General features: G+C 63.2%; 4 protein-coding genes across 5 annotated transcripts; 1 reads left to right on the forward strand and 3 right to left on the reverse strand.

Annotated features, from left to right (window-relative positions):
* Nucleotides 1-313: 313 nt before the first annotated feature.
* On the reverse strand, nt 314-1,918 carry LOC128949683 (synaptonemal complex central element protein 1-like). Its single transcript, XM_054294595.1, has 9 exons — nt 1,867-1,918; nt 1,773-1,820; nt 1,547-1,646; nt 1,360-1,449; nt 1,186-1,249; nt 1,013-1,079; nt 684-738; nt 508-597; nt 314-390 (listed from the first exon to the last, which is right to left on the reverse strand). Exons 1-9 carry the CDS (start codon nt 1,916-1,918, stop codon nt 336-338), a joined length of 621 nt encoding a protein of 206 aa, XP_054150570.1. The 3' UTR covers nt 314-335.
* A 2,382-nt stretch (nt 1,919-4,300) lies between these two features.
* On the reverse strand, nt 4,301-7,879 carry MON1B (MON1 homolog B, secretory trafficking associated). Its single transcript, XM_054294591.1, has 5 exons — nt 7,828-7,879; nt 6,501-7,388; nt 5,249-6,065; nt 4,886-5,033; nt 4,301-4,497 (listed from the first exon to the last, which is right to left on the reverse strand). The coding sequence occupies exons 2-5, from the start codon at nt 7,273-7,275 to the stop codon at nt 4,315-4,317; spliced, it is 1,923 nt and encodes a 640-aa protein (XP_054150566.1). The 5' UTR covers nt 7,276-7,388; nt 7,828-7,879; the 3' UTR covers nt 4,301-4,314.
* A 775-nt stretch (nt 7,880-8,654) lies between these two features.
* LOC128949675 (tyrosine-protein phosphatase non-receptor type 18-like) lies at nt 8,655-9,681 on the forward strand. The gene is made up of 5 exons (XM_054294588.1): nt 8,655-8,742; nt 8,981-9,036; nt 9,126-9,337; nt 9,418-9,492; nt 9,606-9,681. Exons 1-5 carry the CDS (start codon nt 8,692-8,694, stop codon nt 9,671-9,673), a joined length of 462 nt encoding a protein of 153 aa, XP_054150563.1. The 5' UTR covers nt 8,655-8,691; the 3' UTR covers nt 9,674-9,681.
* Nucleotides 9,682-9,751: 70 nt separating this feature from the next.
* IMP4 (IMP U3 small nucleolar ribonucleoprotein 4) lies at nt 9,752-14,451 on the reverse strand. Of its 2 annotated transcripts, none has more exons than XM_054294587.1 (9): nt 14,395-14,451; nt 13,898-14,006; nt 13,463-13,546; nt 12,665-12,768; nt 11,812-11,944; nt 10,862-11,016; nt 10,247-10,341; nt 10,092-10,162; nt 9,752-10,004 (listed from the first exon to the last, which is right to left on the reverse strand). In XM_054294587.1, exons 1-9 carry the CDS (start codon nt 14,395-14,397, stop codon nt 9,892-9,894), a joined length of 867 nt encoding a protein of 288 aa, XP_054150562.1. In that variant the 5' UTR covers nt 14,398-14,451; the 3' UTR covers nt 9,752-9,891. The 2 variants fall into 2 exon arrangements, with proteins under 2 accessions (XP_054150562.1, XP_054150560.1); XM_054294585.1 differs by having other exon boundaries at nt 12,665-12,774.
* Between the last annotated feature and the right edge of the window lie 32 nt (nt 14,452-14,483).

Below are 14,483 nucleotides of genomic sequence, written 5' to 3' on the forward strand. Positions count from 1 at the left end.
AACGTTTATTAGGGACATAGGGGACATCGGAATGTGAGGGGACATGGGGGAACATGAGGGGACTTGGGGGTCATGGGGGACATTGGGGGGGCACATGGGGAAATGGGGGATATTGGGGATGTGAGGGGACATGGGGGACATTAGGATGTGAGGGGACAAGGGGTGCACATGGGGACATGGTGGGCACATGGGGACCTGGGAGGACATGGCGGGGAGAACAACGGAGAATGGGGTACATGAGAACATGGCAGGACACAGGTGGCCCGCAGGTGACACACGGAGGTGTCACACAGGCGCCACAGGTGTCCCATGGGGTGTGTCCATCTCGTTGCCTGTCACTCTGGGCGAGCCTCCTGGGAGTGCTGCAGCTGCTGCAACTCCTCTGCCAACCTGGGGGCGGGGCCAGAGAAGGGGTGGGGCCAGAGGTGGGCAGGGCCTCTAAAGGCCCAGGTGACAGGGCCACACCTGTCCCAGGTGTCACACCCCTGTCCCTAAGGTGTCACACACCTGTCACGGCGTTGCAGGCTCAGCTGCTGCCGGCCCAGCTCCACCTCCAGCTGTCGCTCCGCCCACTCCTGCTCCTGCTGCACCAATCGCCTGCAAGAATGGGAGTTAGGGGGTGGGGACAGGCCTGAGTGGGTGGGGTCACCTTTGAGGGGGCGGGGCCAGAACTGGGCACTCACCAGAGCACAGCTCCCTCTGGGCCCAGCTGCTCCTCGGTGTCCATCAAATGGCGCTCTGGGCAAGGGGGGGACTCTGGTCAGCTCAAGGGGACACACCTGGGTTTGGGGGGGCTCAGGGGTCCGGGGGGGTCACTCAGGGGCTTGTGGAGGGGGTCAGGTGGCCCAAGGGTCAGTCAGGAGCTCAGGAGGTCACTCAGGTGTTGGCACTGAGGTGTCCAAGGCTGTCCCTCAGGTGCCCAGAGGTGTCACAGGGGCCATTCAGGTGTCAGGAGGGACACTCAGGTGCTTGAGGAGGGTCCTGGGGGACCACTCAGGTGTCAGGGGCTCACCCAAGCTCAGCCACTTCTCCTTCATCTTCTCCAGCTTCACCAGTTCAGCCTTCAGGTGGGCTGGAGCCTGTGGGGGGACAGGGGGAAGGGTGTGATCCTGGGGTGTGCCAGGGCACCCAGGTGTGTGTGGGACCCCCAGGTGTGTCAGGGACCCCAGCCTGGGGCTCACTCACATGTGTGATACACAGGTGCTTGAGCTCCTCCGTGATGGCCTCGAGCTGCTGGCAGTAGTGCCACCTGAGAGTGAGGGAACACGGGGAGGGGGGGGGGGGGTGTCACAGTGGTCACATGACCTGTGTGGGTGACCTGGTGCCACCCCCAGCCCCACCTGTGTCCCCCAGCCCCACCTCTGTTCCCGGCACAGGTTTTTCAGCTGCTCCCACTGCTGCTTTGTCCCTTCCAGGTCCTGCTGCTGCTCCAGGCAGAGCCCACAGTGCCTGTGGGGGGTCAGGGGGCACCAGGTGTGTTTGGAGGGGGTCAGAGGTCATGTGGGCACAGGTGAGGTTGGGGAGGGTCACAGGTGTCCCTACTCACCTCTGACCTTTGGCATCCACCTCCTTCCCTTGCAGCTGCGCTCTCTGCAGTGACTCTGGGGGGGTGGCAGGGGGGTCCCTCTGTGAGGGGGTCCCACCGCCTGTGGGGGAGTCAGGAGGGGCCACAAGGGTCAGGGAATCATGGGGGTCAAGGGGGTCAGAGGTTCAGGGGGCATCAGCGGAGGTTTTTGGGTGGCCCCAAAGGCCCCAGGACCCCCCAGGCTCACCCTGCACCTGCTGCCAGGTCCTCTCCAGTGCCTCCTTTTGCTGCTCCACTGTGGGGAGGAGGAAATGAGCTCAGAGCCCTCTGTCCCCACAAACCTCTCAGGGTCCCTACACACCACCCAATGACCCCACAGACCCCTCTCTGCATGTCCCCAGCCCCCTTTGTGTCCCCCCGCCCCCCCCAAAGCCCTTGAGGACCCCCTCCAGACCCCTCAGGGATCCCCCAGCCCTCTCAGTGTCCCCCCAGGTCACTCACGCTGCTCCAGCTCCTGGCGCAACTCCTCACTGCGGTCTTGTGCCCTCACCAGCTCCTCTGTTGTGGCCTCACGGACTGTGGGACACAGTGGGACGAACAGAGGGACACAGGGGGGCATGGCAGGCACATGAGGGAGCACAGGAGGACATGTCGGACATGAGAACATGGGGGAACAGGGGTCCTCACACTCACCCTTCAGGCTGTGCACCTGCCTCAGCAGCACCTCCAGCTGTGGGGGCCCCCCAGGGGGACCTGAGGGGGGAACTGGGCAGAACACAGGGACACTGCCTCTCTTGGGGACACCTGAGACTGCCTTGTCCCTGGGGCGGGGGGACACTGGGACACACGGTGGTCTTGGGGGGTCTTGGCCGTAGAGCCCCTTACTGCATGGGTCTGGGTCCATCACTGCAGCCTGGAGAGACACGGTGGGGACACAGGGGCCCATGGGGGACAATGATGGTGGGCACTGGCCTGTGCCCTCCTGTCACCTTGTCGTCCTCTTCATTCCCCATATTCCACCCTCAGCCCCACCTTTTCTGTCACGTTTCACCATTTCCTCCCTCCTCTTTACTCTTTACTAACCCTCTTTACTCCAGGGTCTCTCCCATTCCTGTCATCTCCTTCCTCCAGTTCCTGCCGCCTCTGTCCCTTCCATTTCTGTCCCTCATTTCTCTCTCCAGTCCTTTCCCCTCTTGCCCCTTTTTCTGTCACCAACACCCCCTTTCCAGTCCCCTTTTCATACTTTCCTGTCTTGTGTCCTTACACTTTGTTCCTTTTCATCCTCCATTTCCCCTCACCTTCTTTCTGCAGTTTTCTCAGCTCCTCTCCCTCCCATTTGCAGGTTTTTCTGCTCTTTTCCCCTCAGGTTTTCCCCCCTTTTTCCCCTCACGTTTTCCCGCCCTTTTCCCCTCACATTTTCCTGCCTTTTCCCCCTCACGTTTTCCCGCCCTTTTCCCCCTCATGTTTTCTCGCTCTTTTCCCTCATGTTTTCCTGCCCTTTTTCCCCTGACATTTTCCCACCCTTTTCCCCCTCACGTTTTCCGGCCCTTTTCCCCCTCACATTTTCCTGCCTTTTTCCCCTCACGTTTTCTCACCCTTTTTCCCCTCATGTTTCCCCTCTTCTTCCCCTCATGTTTTCCCGCCCTTTTCCCCCTCACGTTTTCCCCCCTTCTTCCCCTCATGTTTTCCCACCCTTTTTCCTCTCATGTTTTCCCTCTCTTTTCCCCCTCACATTTCCCTGCCCTTTCCCACTCACATTCTTATGCTGTTTTCCCTAATTTTTCCCACCCTTCCTCCTCATGTTTTCCTGCCTTTCCCCCCTCATTTTCATACCATTTCCCTTCTATTTTCCCACATTTCCTCACATGTTTTCCCACTGATTTCTTCCCCTCACACCTCTCTTTCCTGCCTCAGTTTCCCTCTTTTCTATCTGCTCTTACCCACCTTTTCTTTCAGGTTTTCTCCCCAGTTTCTCTCCCTCATTCCTCTAATTTTCGGTTCCCTTTTCCCCCTTCTCTGTTGCTGTTCTTCTCTTCTCTTCCCCCTTCCTTCGTCCCCTCACCCCTCAGGCCCTGTCCCTTCATCCCCTCACCCCTCAGGCTGTCCCCTGTCCTCTCACCCCTCAGGCCGTGTCCCCCTGTCTCCTCGCAGCTCAGGATGTCCCTTCACCACTCAGGCCGTGTTTCCCCATCCCCTCACCTCTCAGGATGTCCCTGCCATCCCCTCACCCCTTAGGCCATGTCTTCTCATCCCCTCACCCCTCAGGCTGTGTCCCCCCTTCCCCTCAGGATGCCCCCCTGTCCCCTCACCCCTTAGGCCGCATCCACGCCATCCCCTCACCCCTCAGACCATACCCTCACCCCTCAGGCTGTGTCCCCTGACCCCTCAGGATGTCCCCCTGTCCCCTCACCCCTCAGGCCTTGTCCCCTCACCCCTCAGGATGTCCCTGCCATCCCCTCACCTCTCAGGCCGTGTCTCCCTGTCCCTTCACCCCTCAGGATGCCCCCCCCCCTCTCACCCCTCAGGATATCCCCTGTCCCCTCACCCCTCAGGCTGTGTTCCCTCATCCCCTCACCCCTCAGGATGTCCCTGTCATCCCCTCACCCCTCAGGCCGTGTCCCCTCCTCCCCTCACCCCTCAGGCTGTGTGCCCCCTTCCCCTCAGTATGCCCCTCTGTCACCTCACCCCTCAGGCCATGTCCAAGCCATCCCCTCACCCCTCAGGCCGTGTCCCCTGGCCCCCCAGTCCCCCCGGAGTCAGGACTCTCCCCGGGGTCTCAGTGTTTATTGTCAGCCCTCGGGCTCAGGCCCCTCGGGGCGCGCGGGCGCGGCGCAGAACGGTGCCGGGTAGCGGATGAACAGCCAGTCCTCCTCCTTCTTGAGCCAGCGCAGCAGCTTGGTCAGCACGGCAATGGCGCCCGCCTTCGTCACCAGCGGGCTGAAGCAGCTGTACAGCTCGAACTTGCTGGTCACCTGTGGGAACCCAGGCCTGTTAACTGTGGGATCTCCTGATAGTATTGATGGTGAAAATCCTGTTAATTTTGGGATCTACTGATGGCACTGCCAGTGAAAATCCCCTTAACTGTGGGATCTACTGATGGCACTGCCAGTGAGCATCCCATTAACTGTGGGATCTACTGATGCCATTGCCAGTGAAAATCCTGTAAACGGTGGGACCTACTGATGGTACCACACCCCATTAATTGTGGGACCTACTGATGACACCACATCCCATTAACTGTGTGTTCTACTGACAGCACTGACACTGAGCCTCCCCTCTAACTCTGGAACCTTCTCAGGACAGCACAAACAGGTGCTGCTGCCTCTGGGCCCTGCTGAGGGCTCCTTCCCCGCGGCTCACCCAGGCCAGCAGCGTTTCCTTCTCAGCCACGTGGTAGAGCAGGCGCAGGGGCCGGTGCGGGCTGTGCACCCGGCTGTGCAGGTAGTGGTACAGGTCGAAGAGCCGGTGCTGCTCCTCCTCGCTGGTGTAGGGCTCCTCCAGCTCGGGGCTGCGGCCAGTGAGGGAGGAGGCACATGAGCATGAGGTGAAGGTCAGGAACACTCCCACCCCCCAATTCTGGGATGTCCCCTCCATTCCCTCCTCCTTGCTGGGCTCCTCCAGCTCGGGGCTGCAGCCAGCGACGGAGGAGAGACACGAGTGTCAGGTGACGGTCAGGGACACTCCCACCCCCCCAATTTTTGGGTGTCCCCCCCATCCTCGCACCTGGTGAACTGCGGCAGCTGCTGCATCTCCTCCGGCCCCTCCAAGGGTTTGTAGAGGAAGTGCCGGAGCTCGGGGGCGCCGGGCCGGGACGGGCCGTACCCCGCTCCCCCTCGCACGGCCGCCGCCAGCTCGGCCAGCCAGCCCTGCGCCCGCAGCGTGTCCTCCAGCTGCCTCCGGCACGCAGCCGCCGCGTAGAACCCCTCTCGCTCCGTGGACAGCAGGATCAGCGTCACACCCTCCTCTTCCTCCTCGCCCAGCCGCGCCGCGTACGCATAGAAATACCCATCGGGGTTGAAACGTGGCAAGCACACGGGGGTCCACACCTCGCCCGCCCCCGCGCCCGCGCCGCCGCCCAGCAGGTTGAGCAGCAGGTGCAGGTCGCTGGCGCAGAGCCGCCCGCCCTCGGCCAGCGCCCGCTGCCGCGCCGCCGTCACCAGGCGGCCCCGGGCCGCCAGCACGGCCAGGGCGGGCGCGGGGCGGGCGGCGGCGGCGGCGCGGCGCAGCGCCCCGGACACGGCGCGGCGCAGCCCCCCGGGCAGGGGCAGGCAGCGAGCGGCCCCCAGCAGCAGCCGCCCGTCGGCCGCGGCCCCGCAGAGCAGCCGGTCCAGCACGGCCTCGGCGCCCGCCAGCAGCCGGCGCAGGTCGAAGCCGCGGCGTCGGGCGAAGACGCGGGCGATGCCCCCGCGGGTCAGCAGCGACAGGATCTGCTCGTGAACGAAGGCCAGCTCCCGCCGCAGCTGCGCTGCCGACTGCCGTGTGCGGGACACCGACACCAGCAGCAGCGGGCCCCGCTGCTCGAACACCAGCGTGCGGTCCTCTGCGGGGGAGAGAGAGGGGACACGGCGGTCACACGGGGTACAGGGGACATGGAGGGTTTGGGGGTAGCCAGATGTACCTGGACAGGTGTCATTTTGGGGTGTGCTGTTTTTGGAGAGTGGCTGTAGCAACATAGGTATTTTGGGGGGGGTGGCAGGAGCCAGGAAGGGGTTTGGGGGGCTGGTTGTACCTGGGCAGGCTGATTTGGCAGATTCAGGTGTACCTGGAGAGGTGATTTTGGGGGGTGGATTTTGGGGGTGGTGGTTTTTGGTGGTTTTGAGAGGTTGTGTTTGGAGGGGGCTGTTTGGAGCAGGGATTGCTGTACCTGTGGGGGCTGTTTCCAGACTACCTGTGAGCAGGGCTGGGCAGGTTTGAGGTTACCCACAGGTTTGTGTGAATTTGGGGATTCCATGTCCACCCCCCGCTGTCCCCGTACCGGAGCAGATGGCCCGGATGGCGTTGCCGCCGCTCTGGATGAAGGACACGAGGGCCATCATGACACCCATGGTGGCAGCCAGCGCCTCCTCGTTGCCGTGCCGGGAGTAGATCGGCTTCCCCGCCTCGCTGAGCACGAACACGTGTTTGCGGCGCGCCCGCCAGCCCGCGGCTGCCACGTCCTCGTCCGCACCACGCCGCCCGCCCGGGGCCGATGTGGCCGCTGCTGCCGTCACCGCCGCCGTCACCTCCTCCTCTTCCTCACCAGGGTTACACACTGGGGACGTCACTGCTGGTGTCACCTCCTCCTCTTCCTCCTCATGGTGACACACTGGGGATGTCACCGCTGCTGTCACCTCCTCTTCATCCCCTACAGGAGGATGTGCTAGGGACGTTGCCGCAATGGTCATCTCCTCACTGGGTTGAATGCCTGGGGATGTCACTGCTGCTGTCCCTGCTGTTGTCACCTCCTCCTCCTCACCAGGATGACAGCCCTGGGACGTTGTGGCTGCTTCCTCTGTCACTGCTGCCACCACATCCTCATCCCCACCTTGGGATGTCAGGGCCACTGCCACCTCCTCCTCCTCCTCCTCACTGGGGTGGCACCTCAGGGACACTGCGGCTGTCACCACTGCTGCCACCTCCTTGTCCTCCTCCTCCTCATGGTGACACAAGGATGATGTCATGGCTGCCGCTGCTGTCACATCTTCCTCCTCATCGTCCCCGCTGTGGTGACAGCTCGGGGACGCCGTGTCCACTGTCGTGGCTGGCTCCATCTCTGCCTCAGCTGTGACCAGCAGGGGGCGCCGGGGCGGTGCCTGCACACCTTAACAGCCCCGCCCTGCCTCACCCTGTCCACACTAAGGGTGGAGTCAGGGCTCCTGGGCACCTGTGGGGGAGGTGGGGTGGGGTCGCCGGGGGCGTGGCTCCACAGACCACACCCCACCCCAAAGAGACACCTTGTGGCCACACCTCCAGGCCCACGCAGTACGTCCTAACCCTGGTGGTCTTCGCCTAGGCCACGCCCACTGACATCAAGCCACGCCCCCACACAGGCTCACTCCGGAACACCCCACACGTGCCTCTCTGACCACGCCCCCAAAGTGAAACCACGCCCACATTACCGTTACCCACGCCCCCAAGAACTTTAGCCCCGCCCCGGGAGCCCCGGGAAACCCCGCCCCCTCACAAAGCCCCGCCCTCCGGCGATATCGCCCCCGGGGCGCCCCCTCCCCACTCAGGCCCCGCCCCCGCTCAGGCCCCGCCCCCAGCCGTGCCCACCCCCGCTGGCCCCGCCCCCGCGCTGTCCCCGCCCCGCGCGCGCTCACCGGCCGCGCTCCCGCTCCCGCCGCCACCGCCGCTTCCGGGGCTGCCGCGCCGCGCGCCCCGTGACGTCACCGCGCCGCCGCATCCACCAATCACCGCGCGGCGCGGGGGAATGGGGCGCGGCCTCCGCGCGTCGACCAATCAGCGATCGCAGGGCGGGGCCTAAAGAGTGACGCCTCTTTTGGCGGGTTCTCCTGCTCCACTCCCTTCCCTCATGACTCCCCGTGACGTCACACAGGGGCGGGGTCAGAACTCAGCCTCATGACGAGGGGCGGGGCCAGAGCGATCCCTATAGCGGCTATAGGTGCCTGGCCCCGCCCCGCCAGGGCCATAGGGGACCCCTCAATGTGTGGGGCACCCCTGTGACCCCCTCGGCAAGGCCCCATCGGAGCCACAGACACACCGAGGCGGCTTTAGAACATCCCAAAAACTCTATAGGCACCCACAAAGAGCTCTAGGGCACCCCAAAAACTCTATAGGCAGCCCCGAAGAGCTTTAGGGAACACATGCAGGGACTGCAGAGTCCATAAGGACACCCAAAATCTCTACAGAGGCTCTGGAGGGTCTATAGAGCTCCCTCAGACTCGCTGCAGGGACAATAGAGTCCTAAACGGCCCCTAAACAACCCCTGCAGACGCTGCAGTGCCTGTAGGGACCCCAAGAAGCCCCACAGAGCCCCAAAACAGCCCCTGCAGCGTCCATAGGGTCCCCCAGGAGCCCCCCCAAACCCCCACAGGGAATTCCCAGGGCAGTTTAGGGTCCAGCCCAGGGGCGGGGCTCCAGCCAGGGGCGGGGCTCGGGGGGCACTGAAAACCCCCCAGGTCCCCTCAGTGCCCCACACACCTGAGACCCCCCCCGAGACCCCCATGGCACCTCCACCGCCCCCCGGCCACCTCAGCCTGGCCCGCGGGGTTCAGGTGAGGGGGGACCCCGGTTCTGGGGGGAGCTCGGGGGGCCGCCAGCATCCGGGGCGGGGTGGGGGCCCGAGGGCGGCCGCGGCACTTCCTGCCCGCGGAAAGGGGAAGTGAAAGAAGGGACCCGGACGGTCGAGGGGGGACCCCAAGAGCTCGGGGAGCCCCGAGAGCTTGGGGGGACGCGGGAGCTCCGGCCGCCCCCGTTTGGGGGGCTGCAGGTGACCCCTCCCTGCCTCCCCAGCCCCCCCTGTACCAGGACGCCGTGGCCCGCCGGGCTCTGCGGCCCGCGCTGCTCAGGTGAGTGCTCGCAGAGGGGACAGGTGACAGGAACAGCGGGGACAGGTGACCCGGACAGGTGTCCCCTCCCTCCCCTGCCCTCTCTCCAGGAGCGTTTCGGTGCCGGCCGAGCCCCCCGCGCCCCCCGCCATGGATGTCACCTACGCCGTGGTCAACAAGCCCCGCCGAGGGGGCGGGGCCGCGGGGAGAGGACCCTCCCCTTTGGGAAGAGACCACGCCCCCTTCGGACGAGACTCCGCCCCCTCGGGCACGTGCTCGCTGCCGGGCAGCCCCGTGCGCCGCCCCTCCCCCAGCCCGGCAGGTGAGTGGGGGGGGTCGGGGGGGTTTGGGGGGCTCAGGGGGCTCCAGGATCGATAATTCTGACCCTGGTCCCCCCCCCAGGCTCCCCCAGACCCTCGGATGGCGCCTACGAGGTTGTGACCCCCCCTGTGGACACCGGCAGTGGCCCCTGCCTGGGTGAGCATAGGGGGGTCTTGGTCTCTGGGAAGGGTTTGGGGGCTCCTGGGGGGGGTTTAGGGGGGACATCAATGTCCAGCCCCCCATCACTGACCCCCTGCTCCTCCCCTCAGGGTTTAACTTCCGCATTGGGAAGCCCAAGGGCCCGCGGGACCCCCCGGCCGAGTGGTCCCGGGTGTGAGGGGGGGTCCGGATCCCTGGGCCCCCCCACAGAGGAGGGGCTGCAGCAGAACCCGGCTGATCCTTACAGAACCCAATATAGACAAAAACGATTTATTATCACAAATAAAAACCGATTGTGAGAAACCCAGCCGTGCCTGGGCCAGTCCAGAGGGGTCTCAGCTGCCGAGGTGGTCTCAGATGTGCAGGTGGGTCCCACCTGGGGGGGTCCTGGGGGGCTCAGGTGGCGCTGAGCAGGCGGCGCTTGGGGGCCGTGGCCGTGTACGGGTGCCAGCGCCACTCCACGTCGGCCGCGTCCCCCTGCTCCAGGGTCCCCAGGCGGATCAGGTAGGCTGGGGGAGACACGAGGGGGTTGTTGGGACATTTAGGGACACATGGGGACATTTTTAGGGCTGTTGGGGACAGCAGGAGACACTCACGCCTCAGCTGGAATCGGGGTCCCACCTCCTCCAGCTCCACCGTCCGCCCCCGGCGCCGGTACACATGGTTCCTGTGGGGAGGGGGGGGGGGGTCAGAGGGGTCTGGGGGAGGGGTGGGGTCTGTCTGTGTCCCTGTGTCCCCACGTGTCACCCACCGCACTAAAATGACGTCATCCTCGTTGGCGAAGGTCACCACGCGGCGGCTGTCGGGACGGGGGACGGGGAACAGGTGCTTCAGGATGGTCCCGACCTAGAGGGGACAGGGATGGGGACAGGGATGGGGTCACGCCACCCCTGGGACCTCCCGTGTTCCCCCCCAGTGTCCCCATTTCCTCCCCCATGTACCCTCACATCCCCCCAGCTGTGTGTCCCCCTTTCCCCCCGTTGTCCCCTCATGTCCCCATTGTCCCCCCATGTCCCTATTGTTCCCCCCTATGTCCCCAGTGTCCCCCCATGTCCCCAAAGTACCCCCATGTCCCCTCCCCATGTCCCCACTGACCCCCCATATACCCACTGCTCCCCTATGTCCCCAGTGTCCCCTCCTGTCCCCCCACTGTCCCCCCCACATCCTCATTGTCCCCCCCCATGTCCCCAATGTACCCCCATGTCCCCATTGTCCTCCTCTATGTCCCCAATGCCCCCCCATGTCCCCATTGTCCCCCCCTATGTCCCCAGTGTTCCCCCATATACCCACTGCCCCCCTATGTCCCCAGTGTCCCCTCCTGTCCCCCCACTGTCCCCCCATGTCCCCAGTGTCCCCCTGGCCGTACCCTTTTTCCCAGCGTGGAATCCAGGCGCAGCAGCAGCAGGTGGGGGGCGGCCAGCGGGGCCCCCCCGAGCCCCCCGACCTCCTGGCGCAGCACGGCCCCGCTCAGGGTGAAGTGGGCAGTGGGGCCGTGGGGCAGGTGGGACACGGTCAGCCCGTCTGGGGGGGGGTGGAGCTTCATCAGGCCACACCCACAAACAGGCCACACCCCCTTGGGATTAGCCCCACCCACTCCCTTTGTCCCTCAGGTTTTAGGTTTTATATTTTTCAGAGTTTGTGCTGCTTTAGTGTGTGAGTCTGAACTTCACATTAAATGTTGGTGAGCTCTCTGCGCAGACTAGGACACAAAACAATTCCTTCTCTAGCTGGGGAGCAAGGACAAATGATTCAAATCTCAGGCCTAAAAGCATAAACAATTTGGATTGAAAACAGAAAAACAAGAAAGATGGAACTTCATAACCTAAAGCTATAATTGAACAATTAACTCCAATATGCAAATGGAGCAGAACTTATAAAAGTGAGAGATCCCGTGACCAGCTGGCCATTTGGTGATCATTTTGGTTTATCTTGGGTTCATTTTGTGACCATTTGGGTTTACCTTGAGTTCATTTTGTGACCATTTGGGTCCATCTCGGGTTCATTTTGTGACCATTTGGGTCCATCTTGGGTTCATTTTGTGACCATTTCGGTCCACTTTTGGTTCATTTTGTGACCATTTGGGTCCACCTCGGGTTCATTTTGTGCCCATTTTGGTTCACCTTGGGTGCAGCCCTGGCTGACCTCTTGTGCTGCCCAAGGTGCATCCCCTGAGAACATCCTTTAAATAAATCCCTAATTTATTAATTAACTCTCCCTATCTCTGCTCTATCTCAGCCTTCCCAGGGCAGCCCCTCAGCCCCTCCCCTCCCATCAGAGACCCCCAAGGGTGCCCCCAGCCCCCTGTTTGGCACTGACCGGGCCGCCCGCGGGTCTCGTGCAGCACCAGCAGGTCGGTGACGCCCGCGGCCCGGCACGCCGCCACCAGAGCGCCCAGCTCTGCACGGCCCCGGTTCATGCGGCGAGCCCCGGGCAGCAGCAGGCACAGCTCCTGGGGACAGGGACACGGGGACACCGGGGAGGGGTCAGGGACAGCCCTGCCACGCCCTGTTTGTGTCACTCCTTACACAGCGTGCCCCTGCTTGGGCCACTGCAGCATCAATAAATCCCCCAAATCACCTTCCTTGTGTCCCCCCAAATCACCCCCTCTGTGTCCCCATAATCACCTGTCATGTCCCCCAAAAACCCCCTCGTGTCCCCCAAATCACCTCCCCCTTGTCTCCCCTAAATCACCTTGCCATATCCCCCAAATCACCTCCCCTGTGTCCCCTAAATCACCCCCTCCATGTCCCCCAATCACCTCTCCTGTGTCCCCAAAATCACCTCTCCCATGTCCCCCAGATCACCCCCACTGTGTCCCCCAAATCACCCCCTGGTGTCCCCCAAATCACCTTCCCCACGTCACCAAAATCATCTCCCTCATGTCCCCCAAATCACCTCTGTCATGACCCCCAAAAAAACCACCCACGTGGTCCCCAAATCACTCTCCTTGTATCCCCCAAATTGCCTCCCCTGTGTCCCCCAAATCACCTTCCTGTGTCCCCGAAATCCCCCCTTGTGTCCCCCAAATCACCTCTTCCACGCCCACCTTGGAGCCACACCCAGCTTTAGCCACACCCACATCAGACCACACCCAGCCACACCCATCCAGAGCCACACCCACCCCAGACCACACCCATACCAGGCCACACCCACCCAGAGCCACGCCCACCTTGGCAAAGAGCCGCAGGCGGGCGCTGGGGTCACGTGATGTTGTCACCATCACCTTGGGGGGCTCCAGCCCCGCCCACCTGTACTCATCATCCTGGCTGTCACCTGTCTCTGGGGGCGGGGCTTTTGTCAGGCCACGCCCCCCCCCCCGCCCCGCCCACTGCAGCCACACCCACCCCGGGGTCATTGAGGTCAATCCACTGATGGTTCTGGGGGGATTTTGGGGGTTTAATTCTCATTTTGGGGGTTTAATTCCCATTTTGGGGATTTCACAGCTCATTGTGGGGAAAACAAGCCCCAAATTTGGGGTGCAGCCCAAACTGTGAGTGTTGGTGTAACCCCGCACTCATTTTGAGGTGAATTTAATGTCATCTAGCAAATTTAAAAACCACAGAGAATTTGAGGAAACTCCTAAAAATGAGGCAAATCTCTTTTTTTTAGGTCTTTTTTGGAGGCTGCCTCTCTCCTGTCCCTGGATTCCCCTCTCCCCATTTTGGGGTCCACCTCATTCAAGGGTCTTGCCTGTCCCCCACCCCTGAGTTTGGAAGTTCCAATCCCCCCCAATTTGGGGGTCCCTCTTCCCACCTTTTCCCCAGATTTGGGGTTCCCTTTTACTACCCTCCGCCCCAATTTGGGGGTCCCTCCCGCCCTGATTCGGGGTCTCTCTCCCCCGAAGGTTTGGGGGTCCCTCTCCCCACTCTCCACCCCCGATTTGGGAGTCCCTCTCCCCCTTGATTTGGTGGTCGCTCCAGCCCCATTTTGGGGGTTCCTTCCCCCCCAATTTGGGGGTCCCTCTCACCCCCTGGTGCCTGGAAGTCGAACTCGAGCTCCTTCTGCAGGGCCAGCGCCTCGCGCCGCAGCTCCGTGGGCAGCAGCCGATTCTCTGGGGGGAGAGGAGAGAAAGGGGGGGGCTCAGACAGGACCCCCAACCCTCCCCAATGCAATAGCCCAACCCCAAATACACCCCTGGGCCCGCAGCACCCCCATTTCCCCTCCTGAACACCCCCAAACATCCTCCAACCCCCTTAAACTCCTCTCTACCCCCCAAAATTCTTCTCAGCTCCTCCAAATCCCCTTTGCCACCCCCAACCCTCTTTTCACACACCCGAATCTTTTCTAACACCCCTTAACTCCTCCCAAACCTCCCCAAATTCCTCCCAGCCCCTTTTCACCCCTCTCCCTTCCCTTTTTCCCCCTCCCAGCCCCTCTTTCCCCCTTCCCCGTGCTCCGGTACCGTCCAGCGCCCGCTTCAGGCTCTCCCTGCGTTCCCGCTGCCGCTGCTGCTGCTGCTCTTTGGCCCGGCGCTGCAGGTACTCCCGGCGCTCCCGGGCCTGGCGACGCAGCTGCGACACGGGGACACACACGGGGACACACACAGGTGACACCGGTGGTGACACACGGGGGGATGCGAGGGGGAGCCCCGTGTGGGGGATATGGAGGAATGAGGGGATGGGGGGAGCTGAGGGGGCGGCATCGAGGTATGGGGGACAGCGGGGACAGCGGGGACATCAGGGGACATCGGGGGACAGCGGACACAGAGTGAGGGACGCGTGAGGGGGGATATGGGGACGCTGGGCAGGGGGGAGGGCCCGCTGTGGAGGGTATGGAAATGAGGGGATGTGGGACACGAAGGGGAGATCGGAGGCGCCATGGAGGGATGGGGGACAGGAGGGGACACGGAGGGGACACGGAGGGGACACGGGACCACCGACCCAACCCCCGGCCCCTCACCATGGTCGCGATTGCTCCGCTCCGCACCGCTCCTCACACGCCGGCAGCTCCCAGCACCGCCGCCTCTCATTGGCCGAGCGCCGGCGGAC

Source organism: Melozone crissalis, unplaced genomic scaffold, assembly GCF_028551555.1.
Source record: "Melozone crissalis strain CALT ecotype California unplaced genomic scaffold, PUWL_Pcris_2 ptg000266l_1, whole genome shotgun sequence".
NCBI lineage: Eukaryota > Metazoa > Chordata > Aves > Passeriformes > Passerellidae > Melozone > Melozone crissalis.